Source organism: Salvelinus sp. IW2-2015, linkage group LG11 (assembly GCF_002910315.2).
Source record: "Salvelinus sp. IW2-2015 linkage group LG11, ASM291031v2, whole genome shotgun sequence".
Lineage (NCBI taxonomy): Eukaryota > Metazoa > Chordata > Actinopteri > Salmoniformes > Salmonidae > Salvelinus > Salvelinus sp. IW2-2015.
In genome coordinates this window covers 34,057,839-34,070,338 of record NC_036851.1, presented here as the reverse complement: position 1 = coordinate 34,070,338, position 12,500 = coordinate 34,057,839, and the positions used below count along the sequence as shown (strand labels likewise).

The 12,500-nt window shown below is 46.4% G+C and overlaps 1 protein-coding gene across 4 annotated transcripts in view; it reads right to left on the bottom strand.

The window, feature by feature from the left end:
- Positions 1–12,500, bottom strand: part of LOC111970261 (trichohyalin) — a 39,180-nt gene that overhangs the window by 19,582 nt on the left and 7,098 nt on the right. For all 4 annotated transcript variants that reach the window (XM_023996908.2, XM_023996907.2, XM_023996909.2 and 1 more), the window contains exon 2: positions 10,926–12,500. This exon is cut by the window's right edge and continues 1,767 nt beyond it. In XM_023996908.2, the coding sequence (XP_023852676.2) occupies positions 10,926–12,500 (1,575 nt within the window). The remainder of the gene's footprint in view (positions 1–10,925) is intronic.

The following is a 12,500-nucleotide window of genomic DNA, read 5'->3' as shown; positions in this document are numbered from 1 at the left end:
TCAAACCCAGATTCGTCCGTTGGACTGCAAGATGGTAAAGCATAATTCGTCACTCCAGAGGATTTCCAGAGGCAGTTTGGAACTCGGTTGTGAGTTCACAACCGAGGACAGACAATTTTAACATGCTATGTGTTTCAGCACTCGGCGGTCCCATTCTGTGAGTTTGTGTGGCCTACCACTTCGCGGCTGAGCCGTTGTTGCTCCTAGACGTTTCCACTTCACAATAACAGCACTTAGAGTTGACCGGGGCAGCTCTAGCAGGGCWKAAATTTTACAAACTGAAAGGTGGCATCTTATGACATCCTATGACATTGAGCTCTTTACTCAGCTCTTCACTGAGCTCTTCAGTACGGGACATTCTACTGCCAATGTTTGTCTATAGAGATTGCATAGCTGTGTGCTCAATTTTATATACCTGTCACCAAATGATGTGGCTGAAATAGCTGAATCCACTCACTTGAAGGGGTGTCCACATACTTTTGGTCATGTAGTGTATGTATAGCAGCAGGGTTAAATTGCCAGAGTTGCATTGGCAGCTGTATAGCAGTCCAAAGGGCAGCTAGCCATTGTTTACATAAAAAGCTTACAATGTCAAATAAGGTAGGCAGTAGTAAGTAAGAGCAACTTTCTAATATTGAGTTGTACCTCCCCCTTTTGCCCTCAGAACAACCTCAATTCGTTGGGGCATGACTCTACAAGGTGTCGAAAGCGTTCCACAGGGATGCTGGCCCATGTTGACTCCAATGCTTCCCACAGTTGTGTCAAGGTGGCTGGATGTCCTTGGCTGGTGGTGGACCATTATTGATACACACAGGAAACTGTTGAGCGTGAAAAACTCAGCAGCATTGCACCTTGGCTGGTGGTGGACCATTCTTGATACACACAGGAAACTGTTGAGAATGAAAAACCCAGCAGCGTTGCAGTTCTTGACACAAACCAATGTGCCTGCCACTGTTCAAAGGCACGTAAATATTTTGTCTTGCCCATTCACCCTCTGAATGAAACACACAATCCATGTCTCTATTGTCGCAAGGCTTAAAAACCTTATTTAACCTGTCTCCTCCACTTCATCTACACTGATTGAAGTGGATTTAACAAGTGACATCAACAAGGGATCCTAAGGGGGGAGGGTTACAAGTCAAGACAGAGCAGGTAGTACTCTGCAGTCACACCTCATTTTAACATCTGTGCTTCACAGTAAAGTTATGGGGGGGCTCAAAGCCATCCAGACTGAAAAAGGACCTAATACATGTCCTCTAAACAATGCAGCGATAAATGACACATACACATAGACACACACTCACCCACACCAAAAATTACCCATGCACGTGTTCAGACATTGAATGTGCAGGCCTCAGGCCTGATAGAAATATACGCAAGGAGACATACTCGCTTCCGAGACAGAACAGAGTTTTTAAAAAACGCACTCACATAATTTCGAGAAACTCACACACACTAGTGGTTATGGACGGCATATTGTTGCACCCTGAAGCAGTCTACCTTTCTGCAGGTCTACAGCACAAACCACACCATCAGCTCTATTACAGAGATGTAAGCAATTCAACACAGCTGTGTGGTTCTGCTAAATGTGTTCTGCAGTGAGAGCAATAGAAAGACTATACATGGACACGAAAACATGGGCCTTGAGAGGTGTGAGGTTAGCATGAGCAGATATTCATAGCAAGGAGCATACACACACACAGACACAGACACAGACACACGCACGCACGCACGCACGCACGCACACACACACGCACGCACGCACGCACGCGCACGCACATGCACGCACGCTACAGTGTTTCCATGGATCTTATCTCTTTCCCTCAGGCCTCCTGTCACTTTCCCCAGACTCTCATTCACACCACTGACAGAGGGAAATGCTAACCGTACGCACACTGATAAACACGGCACGCACACACACACACACAAACACACACACACAAACACACACACTCACACACAAACCATAGGCCTACACAAGCCYCTGAGGGGCGAGAAGGATAGGAATAAGCAGAAAGAGGTAGAAACGTGTTGGAGAGATGGAGGGGGAGAAAGAAGTGGTAGTGGCCTTCAGACTATTTAGGGAATTAAGCTGTTTGGCTAAGTAGAACTTTTAGGTCTATGTTCATTCTAATAACAGTCTGGTTCAAGAGCAGATAATGACGTTGTTCAGATGAGTTCCCTTACAGCGCTGGTGTCTGCTGCCCGTCTACTTAGCTTGATCCGCTGGCGACTCCGGACCGAGAACAACCTCAGGGATCGCCGGCTCTGGGAGGCAAAGCTATGCAGTGTAGACACGGCCCTATGGAACCTCCCGCCCCCACCTTCTCCCTCCTCCTCCTCTACCTTCTCCTTCTCTTGATCTTCTTTCACCACCTCATCCTCTTCATCATCATTTTCCCAGACTAAGTTCAGTGCCCCCTGTAGGGAACGACGCATGCTGCCCACCCAGCTAGAGACCTGGACCTGGGTGGAGGACAGTTTACCGCCCAGGTTCTGCATGTCTATTGGCTACCACCGTGATAATGCTGAGTGGTCACAGTGGTGACCGGGTTAATATGGAAACCAGCAGAATGTGCTAACCAAGGGTCAATACTTTTTTGGGTTGGATTAAGGTTTGGGGTGTGGAGGTTGAGAAGTCCTCCTTCCCTGGCTGTGTTTTATTTACTTCCTGGTTTCAGAGGACAAAGGTCAAAGATGGCAGCGATAGAACATGTCCTCCTCACGGAAAGTCCACAGTAACCAGTCCAGTTTGAGTTAATCAAAGTCCAATTTAGGCTCAAAGCATGCTTCTGTATACACCTCACTCCCACTTACTGAAACAACTCTTCCTGTTTAGCCCTGCCAATCATGTGAACTGGCCGACCATGTGCTCTGAATACAACAAAACTTTCCTCTGACACCGCAGGGCTCACCACAATGGATGGGACTAGGAAAACCTGAGCACACACAGTGACAACTAGACTCTGTCAAACACTAAGAAACAGTCTGAAAGTGAAAACACACTGTAAGTTATCAATCTATGACTCCTGTTGCAGCTGATAGACTATTTTCCTTATTGTATTGTTCACGTTCAATGTCAAACCCAGCCAGCCAGATGGACTACCTAGCCTATATCTACTCTTCATCTACGTACAACTACTTAAGCTCTCGCATGTTCTTTATATATTAAGTCTCTTTCTCTCTCTCTTTCTCTCTTGCTCTGACACATTCCCTCGTTCACAAACCAAACCTGTCTGTCTCTCCCGCAGTTAAAGACCACGTAACTCCCAGGTTCTCTCAGACCCTTCCTCCCATTTCTTTTAGAAAAATGGGAAAACCAGATGGGAATCTTGACTTCTCCTTGCATCCATTCATGCACAACCAGGTGAGTTGAGCTTAATTCTCTGCTTTTATCTCCACAGAGTTGAGTGAACGTTCCCAGAAAACAACAATCAAAGCTGGGCTCTGTGTTAGGAAGGAAGGTGGAAAATCCCACGGGAAGGTGAGGATGGACCAAGGTGCTGCTCTGCTGTTGCCTCCGTCTCGCCCTTTCTCTGTGCTGTAGGTAATGGGCAGGTGCCGGAGTCCAAATCTAAATTTTTCAGGCTTGGGGAGAGAGAGAGAGAACGAGTGAGACAGAGAGAGAGAGACTGAGTGAGAGAGGAACAGGGAGAGAGACAGACTGAGAGAGAGAAACAGGGAGAGAGAGATAGAGGTATGTGGAGAGAGTGTGTGAGGTAGAAGGAGAAAGAGAGAGAAAGGACAGAGAGACAGTGTTTGCGTATGTGTGAGAAAGAAAACGGGGGAAGAGGAAAATAGAAGAGGAACTTTCCTGTCAGTCGATGAGCCCTACCTCTAGCCGTATTAATTTCACTGTGTGTTTGTGCGTCCATGTTTATGAGAGAGAGAGAGAGAGAGAGGGAGAGAGAGAGAGAGAGAGGGAGAGAGAGAGAGAGCGAGAGGGAGAGAGGCACTCTCTCAGCAAAGGGAGGGGTGACAAGGGATGGAGGGAGAGAGACAGAGAGCAAGATCTAGCTTGTCGTACCATGTATGGTATTTATGAATTGCTATCATGAGAGAAGTGGGGTTGTTGAACAGTGTTAATGGATGGAGGGTGAGGGCAGGATTATAATATCTTGTAGAAACGATTACATTACAACGGAACGACTTGATTAGTGTAGTGTTAGCTAGCTACATAGTTGTCTTTGCTATCTTTGTATCTAGGATAGTTGTGTAGTTTTGAGTGATTATCGGTTGGCTAGCCAGCTATTTTCGTCCGCCGCGCTGCCGTTCTCCTACCTAGTCAACACTGCTAGCTAACACTGCTAGCTAGCCAACTTCTACCGAATAGCAGCACTGTAGAAACTTACATTACAACGGAACGACTTGATTAGCGTAGTGTTAGCTAGCTACATAGTTGTCTTTGCTGTCCTTGTATCCAAGATACTTGTGTAGTTTAGAGAAATTTAGAGAAATTGTCGAGGTTACCTAGCCAGTTAGAGGTTACCTAGCCAGCTACACTTTCAAACAAAGTCAACAACGCAGCCACTGCTAGCCAGCCTACTTCACCAGCCAGCAGTACTATATCATTTTAGTCAATAAGATTTTTTTTTGCAACGTAAGCTTAACTTTCTGAACATTCGAGACGTGTAGTCCACTTGTCATTCTAATCTCCTTTGCATTAGCGTAGCCTCTTCTGTAGCCTGTCAACTATGTGTCTGTCTATCCCTCTTCTCTCCTCTCTGCACAGACCATACAAACGCTTCACAACGCGTGGCCGCCGCTACTCTAACCTAGTGGTCCCAGCGCGCACGACCCACGTGGAGTTCCAGGTGTCCGGCAGCCTCTGGAACTGCCGATCTGCGGCCAACAAGGCAGAGTTCATCTCAGCCTATGCGTCCCTCCAGTCCCTCGACTTCTTGGCACTGACGGAAACATGGATTACCACTGATAACACTGCTACTCCTACTGCTCTCTCCTCGTCTGCCCACGTGTTCTCGCACACCCCGAGAGCTTCTGGTCAGCGGGTTGTGGCACTGGGATCTCATCTCTCCCAAGTGGACATTCTCTCTTTCTCCCCTGACCCATCTGTCTATCGCCTCCTTTGAATTCCATGCTGTCACAGTTACCAGCCCTTTCAAGCTTAACATCCTTATCATTTATCGCCCTCAGGTTCCCTTGGAGAGTTCATCAATGAGCTTGACGCCCTGATAAGTTCCTTTCCTGAGGATGGCTCACCTCTCACAGTTCTGGGTGACTTTAACCTCCCCACGTCTACCTTTGACTCATTCCTCTCTGCCTCTTCTTTTCCACTCCTCTCCTCTTTTGACCTCACCCTCTCACCTTCCCCCCCTACTCACAAGGCAGGCAATACGCTTGACCTCATCTTTACTAGATGCTGTTCTTCCACTAATCTCATTGCAACTCCCTCCAAGTCTCCGACCACTACCTTGTATCCTTTTCCCTCTCGCTCTCATCCAACACTTCCCACACTGCCCCTACTCGGATGGTATCGCGCCGTCCCAACCTTCGCTCTCTCTCCCCCGCTACTCTCTCCTCTTCCATCCTATCATCTCTTCCCTCTGCTCAAACCTTCTCCAACCTATCTCCTGATTCTGCCTCCTCAACCCTCCTCTCCTCCCTTTCTGCATCCTTTGACTCTCTATGTCCCCTATCCTCCAGGCCGGCTCGGTCCTCCCTCCTGCTCCGTGGCTCGACGACTCACTGCGAGCTCACAGAACAGGGCTCCGGCAGCCGAGCGGAAATGGAGGAAAACTCGCCTCCTGCGGACCTGGCATCCTTTCATCTCCTCCTCTCTACATTCTCCTCTTCTGTCTCTGCTGCTAAAGCCACTTTCCTCACTCTCTAAATTCCAAGCATCTGCCTCTAACCCTAGGAAGCTCTTTGCCACCTTCTCCTCCCTCCTGAATCCTCTCCCCCTCCTCCCTCCTCCTCTCTGCAGATGACTTCGTCAACCATTTTGAAAAGAAGGTCGACGACATCCGATCCTCGTTTGCTAAGTCAAACGACACGGCTGGTTCTGCTCACACTGCCCTACCCTGTGCTTTGACCTCTTTCTCCCCTCTCTCTCCAGATGAAATCTCGCGTCTTGTGACGGCCGGCCGCCCAACAACCTGCCCGCTTGACCCTATCCCCTCCTCTCTTCTCCAGACCATTTCCGGAGACCTTCTCCTTACCTCACCTCGCTCATCAACTCATCCTTGACCGCTGGCTACGTCCCTTCCGTCTTCAAGAGAGTGAGAGTTGCACCCCTTCTGAAAAAAACCTACACTCGATCCCTCCGATGTCAACAACTACAGACCAGTATCCCTTCTTTCTTTTCTCTCCAAAACTCTTGAACGTGCCGTCCTTGGCCAGCTCTCCTGCTATCTCTCTCAGAATGACCTTCTTGATCCAAATCAGTCAGGTTTCAAGACTAGTCATTCAACTGAGAACTGCTCTTCTCTGTGTCACGGAGGCGCTCCGCACTGCTAAAGCTAACTCTCTCTCCTCTGCTCTCATCCTTCTAGACCTATCGGCTGCCTTTGATACTGTGAACCATCAGATCATCCTCTCCACCCTCTCCGAGCTGGGCATCTCCGGCGCGCCCCACGCTTGGATTGCGTCCTACCTGACAGGTCGCTCCTAACAGGTGGCGTGGCGAGAATCTGCTCCCGCACCACGTGCTCTCACCACTGGTGTCCCCCAGGGCTCTGTTCTAGGCCCTCTCCTATTCCGCTATAACACAAGTCACTTGGCTCTGTCATATCCTCACATGGTCTCTCATCATATTGCTATGCAGACGACACACAATTAATCTTCTCCTTTCCCCCCTCTGATAACCAGGTGGCGAATCGCATCTCTGCATGTCTGGCAGACATATCAGTGTGGATGACAGATCACCACCTCAAGCTGAACCTCGGCAAGACGGAGCTGCTCTTCCTCCCGGGAAGGACTGCCCGTTCCATGATCTCGCCATCACGGTTAACAACTCCATTGTGTCCTCCTCCCAGAGTGCTAAGAACCTTGGCGTAATCCTGGACAACACCCTGTCGTTCTCAACTCACATCAAGGCGGTGACCCGTTCCTGTAGGTTCATGCTCTACAACATTCGCAGAGTACGACCCTGCCTCACACAGGAAGCGGCGCAGGTCCTAATCCAGGCACTTGTCATCTCCCGTCTGGATTACTGCAACTCGCTGTTGGCTGGGCTCCCTGCCTGTGCTATTAAACCCCTACAACTCATCCAGAACGCCGCAGCCCGTCTGGTGTTCAACCTTCCCAAGTTCTCTCACGTCACCCCCCTCCTCCGCTCTCTCCACTGGCTTCCAGTTGAAGCTCGCATCCGCTACAAGACCATGGTGCTTGCCTACGGAGCTGTGAGGGGAACGGCACCTCCGTACCTTCAGGCTCTGATCAGGCCCTACACCCAAACAAGGGCACTGCGTTCATCCACCTCTGGCCTGCTCGCCTCCCTACCTCTGAGGAAGTACAGTTCCCGCTCGCCCAGTCAAAACTGTTCGCTGCTCTGGCACCCCAATGGTGGAACAAACTCCCTCACGACGCCAGGTCAGCGGAGTCAATCACCACCTTCCGGAGACACCTGAACCCCCACCTCTTTAAGGAATACCTAGGATAGGATAAAGTAATCCTTCTAACCCCCCCTCCCCTCCACCCTTAAAAGAGTTAGATGCACTATTGTAAAGTGGTTGTTCCACTGGATATCATAAGGTGAATGCACCAATTTGTAAGTCGCTCTGGATAAGAGCGTCTGCTAAATGACTTAAATGTAAATGTAAATTAAGTTATGCATGCAACTTTCCACTACTACATACTGTCCATCTATCAATCAGTCAATCTGTCAATCAATCCGTCAGTCAGTCAGTCAATCAGTCAGTCAGTCAGTCTGAACAGCCCTCATGGTTGGCTGCTCAGCCTGTGTTTGGAGAGCAAACACACTGACACTGACACTCTGCTCTCTCAGACCAGAAATAGCCTTTCTCCCTCTAGCTCTTACTGGAGAAACCTGACTCACCTTAAAAAATCATAAAGATAATATTACATGGAAAAGACTGTTTTAGCTTCACAGATGTGTTGTTTAGTTTTATATTGATGAATTACATCCTATACATATTGAGCATTGATTGGGGGATTAACTAATAAAATCAAATGTATTGGTCATATACACATGGTTAGCAGATGTTATTGTGAGATAGCGAAATGCTTGTAACTAGTAACACAATTTCTGTCCTCCTTTGACAATGCTCATTATTAACTTTTCAAATCTGCATGAAACCAGTGAAATGAGTGAGGGATTCCCACGATGGGAAGTAAATATAATTAGACTCACTGAAAGGTAACTTCAGCTTTTGTACAAGTAAATATAGTTTGGTTATTTAGCACCATCTACTGGACTAAATAGTAACTCACTCATTCAAATGAAAGTGAATTGAGGAAGTGAGCTAAATATAAGGAAAACATAGACTTGGATAGATGGCTCACGTGCCACAAAGCCTATATCAGCATGGGCAGTGCCATTGAGGACTTTCACCATGTTGAAGTAGTCAACTGGGTGGGACTTCTGATGGGTTAATGAAAAGATGACATAATCCCATCCAAGTCAGCAGGATGGATCAGACAATGAATTATACTCCTGATAAAAAAATTCCATGATTGCAGGTGGCAGTATTAATGGCATGAAATAAAGCCCCTCCCCACATTTTGTTTTGTATTTGTACTTTTTTGTGTGTGGGTTTGGGTGTCTTTTTCTATTGCTCTATTTGTTTATAATAATGATTATCTCTGGCTGGAAATGTTTTATGATTTCTGTTATGTTAATATACCACCTAATATATTTTCACTTATTTTACCATGTACCACGAATTGTACCCATCTGCATTAATATGTGTCAATATTCATCTGCTTTTATGAAATTGAAAATAAAAAATGAGTAAAAAAATAAACTAATTGCGTAGGTCTAAATTGTCTTCATCTGCATCTGTCACTAAACGCTTAATTCAAATTCAGATTTTGCAGGGTTTGCATGATCAAAATACTACAGCATGTTGTTAGCTGCTACCTCTTAGTCCTGCCAATGTGCGTGTAATAGCTTGACTTTTTTAGTGGTGATTTCATGCTCTTCTCAGCGAGTAGAACGAGATTGATATTCTACAGTAAAGCTACACTATTTGTGGTGTGCACGGTGTGGCTCTAAAGAGATACCTTCCTATTTAGCCATGCTAACTGCCCTGACTTCTCTAGTTCTCTTTCACAATGAACACAAGTGTGACAGCTTTCAATATACAGTATAGCTATTCGTTATTCTATGAGCAGAAGAGATCACTCACCCATAGAAGCCTCAGGCATTTCTATTTTAACACTTCTTCATCAGTTTATCCCTATGTATCCATACACAATATCTTCTCTCTCTGTCTTCCTCCTTTATACATCACCCTTAGTCTGGCCTATCCTTCCTGTATCTCCCAATGTCCTTTTTCATATCTATGTCAAACAGCTAAAAGAGGAGATATGGCTATTCTAATTCCCTCCCTATATACAACCCTTTTATTTTTATATATACATTTTATTTATTGTTTTTAGATCGCAACAAAAGACATATGCAACCTGAAACTAAAATACTTATTAACTTAAACAGACCAACAATCCGAATTTCATAAGACAATATAATTGGTACTATGGGACAAGTCATTGTATATACAACCCTTTTCTAGTAGAGAAATACATTGAGTGAAGGTAAAATTAAAGGAAGACAAAGACTGCAGTAGTGATGGAAGGGAAGTGAAATGTTTCGATCTCGGTTACTTTCTATTTCTCGCTCACACACGGAAGCAAGCACACACGCCCACACACAAAGTATATGTGGGGATATTTGAGACTACTTAGCTATATTACCCAAGGGAATTCCTCATTAAAGAAACACTTTCCTATTTACTTATACTCAAGTTCTAAATTCTGTCAAATATCCCAATGTGTTTTGTAATACTGTCTCTGTACTGCATGGGGGCAGCAGAGAGCCACAATAAGTTATTGCTCAATGACAACTTCTCATTCAGTAGAAAACCACAAGAAGTGAATGAAATATCACCAAGACCAAGTAGGCATTGTCATTGTCTGTTAGTGTATGTACCCGGGTGTATTTGTATTGTATGTGTATTTTTGTGTGCTTGTGCAAGTCCGTATCCATGCGTGTGTGTGTGTGTGTGTGTGTGTGTGTGTGTGTGTGTGTGTGTGTGTGTGTGTGTGTGTGTGTGTGTGTGTGTGTGTGTGTGTGTGTGTGTGTGTGTGTGTGTGTGTGTGTGTGTGTGTGTGTGTGTGTGTGTGTGTGTGTGTGTGTGTGTGTGTGTGTGTGTGTGTGTGTGTGTGTGTGTGTGTGTAAGAGAGACAGAGAGTCTGTGTATAACTACACACCCCTTGAACCAACACCTATTTGTACCTATGGTTATCTAGGTAGCAGGCAGGGTAGGTAGTGAATAGGTTCTGGTTTCAGGGCATGTCAGTATCATTACACAATGACACACCTTGATCCAACTATTTACAGTTACACACACACACACACACACACACACTCACACACACTGCCTTCTTTAGCAGTGACTTCATACCTGTTCCTTTAACAGGTAGTACCACATTAAAGAGATACCTTGATATTTAGCCAATACCCGTGTAACCTGCTTTGAGATTTTATAATAGCTTGTAACGCAGAATTAAATATAAAAATGATAAGTATCTCTATGGCTACCCCCATAAATACCTTTATGTGGATTCTTATGGAAACACAATTTCCCCAGTATACCACCAGGGTTTAAGCCAATGGAAAGTCAATCCACACCAGTGTTGGAAAGGAAAATGACCTAGGCCATTAAATACCCTTTTTGTGTTATAATTTTCATATTTTCTCCCCAGTTGATATTCCCCTTGCTTACCTCCTCCGTGTCCATGCTGGTGCCCTCCTCCTTATTCTCTGTCCCGTCCTTTGGGGTGAGGACTCCCCCCTCTAGATCCCTCTCGGCTGGGTGAGGTTCGACGCTGACTGGACTCTCTTGGGCTGGCTCCTGGGTGTCAACAACGGTTCTCTGGGGGTCGGATTCCGAGGAGCCCAGTGACTCAGGCTCCTCTGTTCCATGGGAGGGTGGCTCGACCTGGGCACGGTCAGCAAGGAACCTGGCCTGAGACCCCCACCGCCGGGGCTTGACGGAGAAATCATCATAGACCATCTTGATAAGAGGCTTCTCCTCTTTGACAGAGAAGTCGTCGTAGACCACCTCGATGTGAGGCTGCTTCTCTTCCTTTGGTATGGGTTCTATGATGGGGACGGTAGTTGAGGGAGAAGGAGGCTCTAGCTTGGGAGGTTGGTCAGGTTTAAGAGTGATGAATTGGATTGGGGACTCTGCTTCTTCTTTCTCCCGATCTTCTTCTCTCTTTATCTCATCTTCCTGCATCCTTTCCTCCTCTCTCTGTATTTCCATTTCTCGCTCTTTTTCTTTGAGTTTCTCCCTTTCCTTCTCTCTCAATCTCTCCTCTTTCATCCTAAGCTTCCCCCTCTCTCCTTCCTCTACCTGTCTCTCCTTTTCCCCTTCCACTTCTCTCTGTCTTTCTCCCTTCTCTTCTTTCCTCTTTCTCTCTTCCTCTTCTCTCTGTCTCTCCCTTTCCTTCTCAAATTCTATCAGTCTTTCTCTCTCTTCTTTCCTCTTTATCTTTCTCTCTTCCTCCTCTCGCTGTCTCTCCCTTTTCTTCTCAAGTTCTATCTGTCTTTCTCTCTCCTTCTCTTCTTTCCTCTTTCTCTCTCTCTCTTCCTCCTCTCTCTGTTGCTCCCTTTCCTTCTCAAGTTCAATCTGTCTTTCTCTCTCCTTCTCTTCTTTCCTATTTCTCTCTCTCTCTTCTTCATCTCTCTGTCTCTCCCTATCCCTTTCCTCCTCTCTCTGTCTCTGTCTCTTCATTTCCCTCTCCATTTCCCTTTGTCTTTTTCTCTCCTCCTCTTCTTCCCTCTTTCTCTCTTCTTCATCTCTCTGTCTCTCCCTTTCCCTCTCAAGTTCAATCTGTCTTTCTCTCTCCTCCTCTTCTTCCCTCTTTCTCTCTTCCTCCTCTCTCTGTCTCTCCCTTTCCCTCTCCTCCTCTCTCTGTCTCTTCATTTCCCTCTCCATTTCTCTTTGTCTTTTTCTCTCCCCCTCTTCTTCCCTCTTTCTCTCTTCTTCTTCTCTCTGTCTCTCCCTTTCCCTCTCAAGTTCAATCTGTCTTTTTCTCTCCGCCTCTTCTTCCCTCTTTCGCTCTTCTTCTTCTCTCTGTCGCTCCCTTTCAAGTTCAATCTGTCTTTCTCTCTCCTCCTCCCTCTTTCTCTCTTCTTCCTCTCTCTGTCGCTCCCTTTCCCTCTCAAGTTCAATCTGTCTTTCTCTCTCCTCCTCTTCTTCCCTCTTTCGCTCTTCTTCCTCTCTCTGTCGCTCCCTTTCCCTCTCAAGTTCAATCTGTCTTTCTCTCTCCTCCTCTTCTTCCCTCTTTCTCTC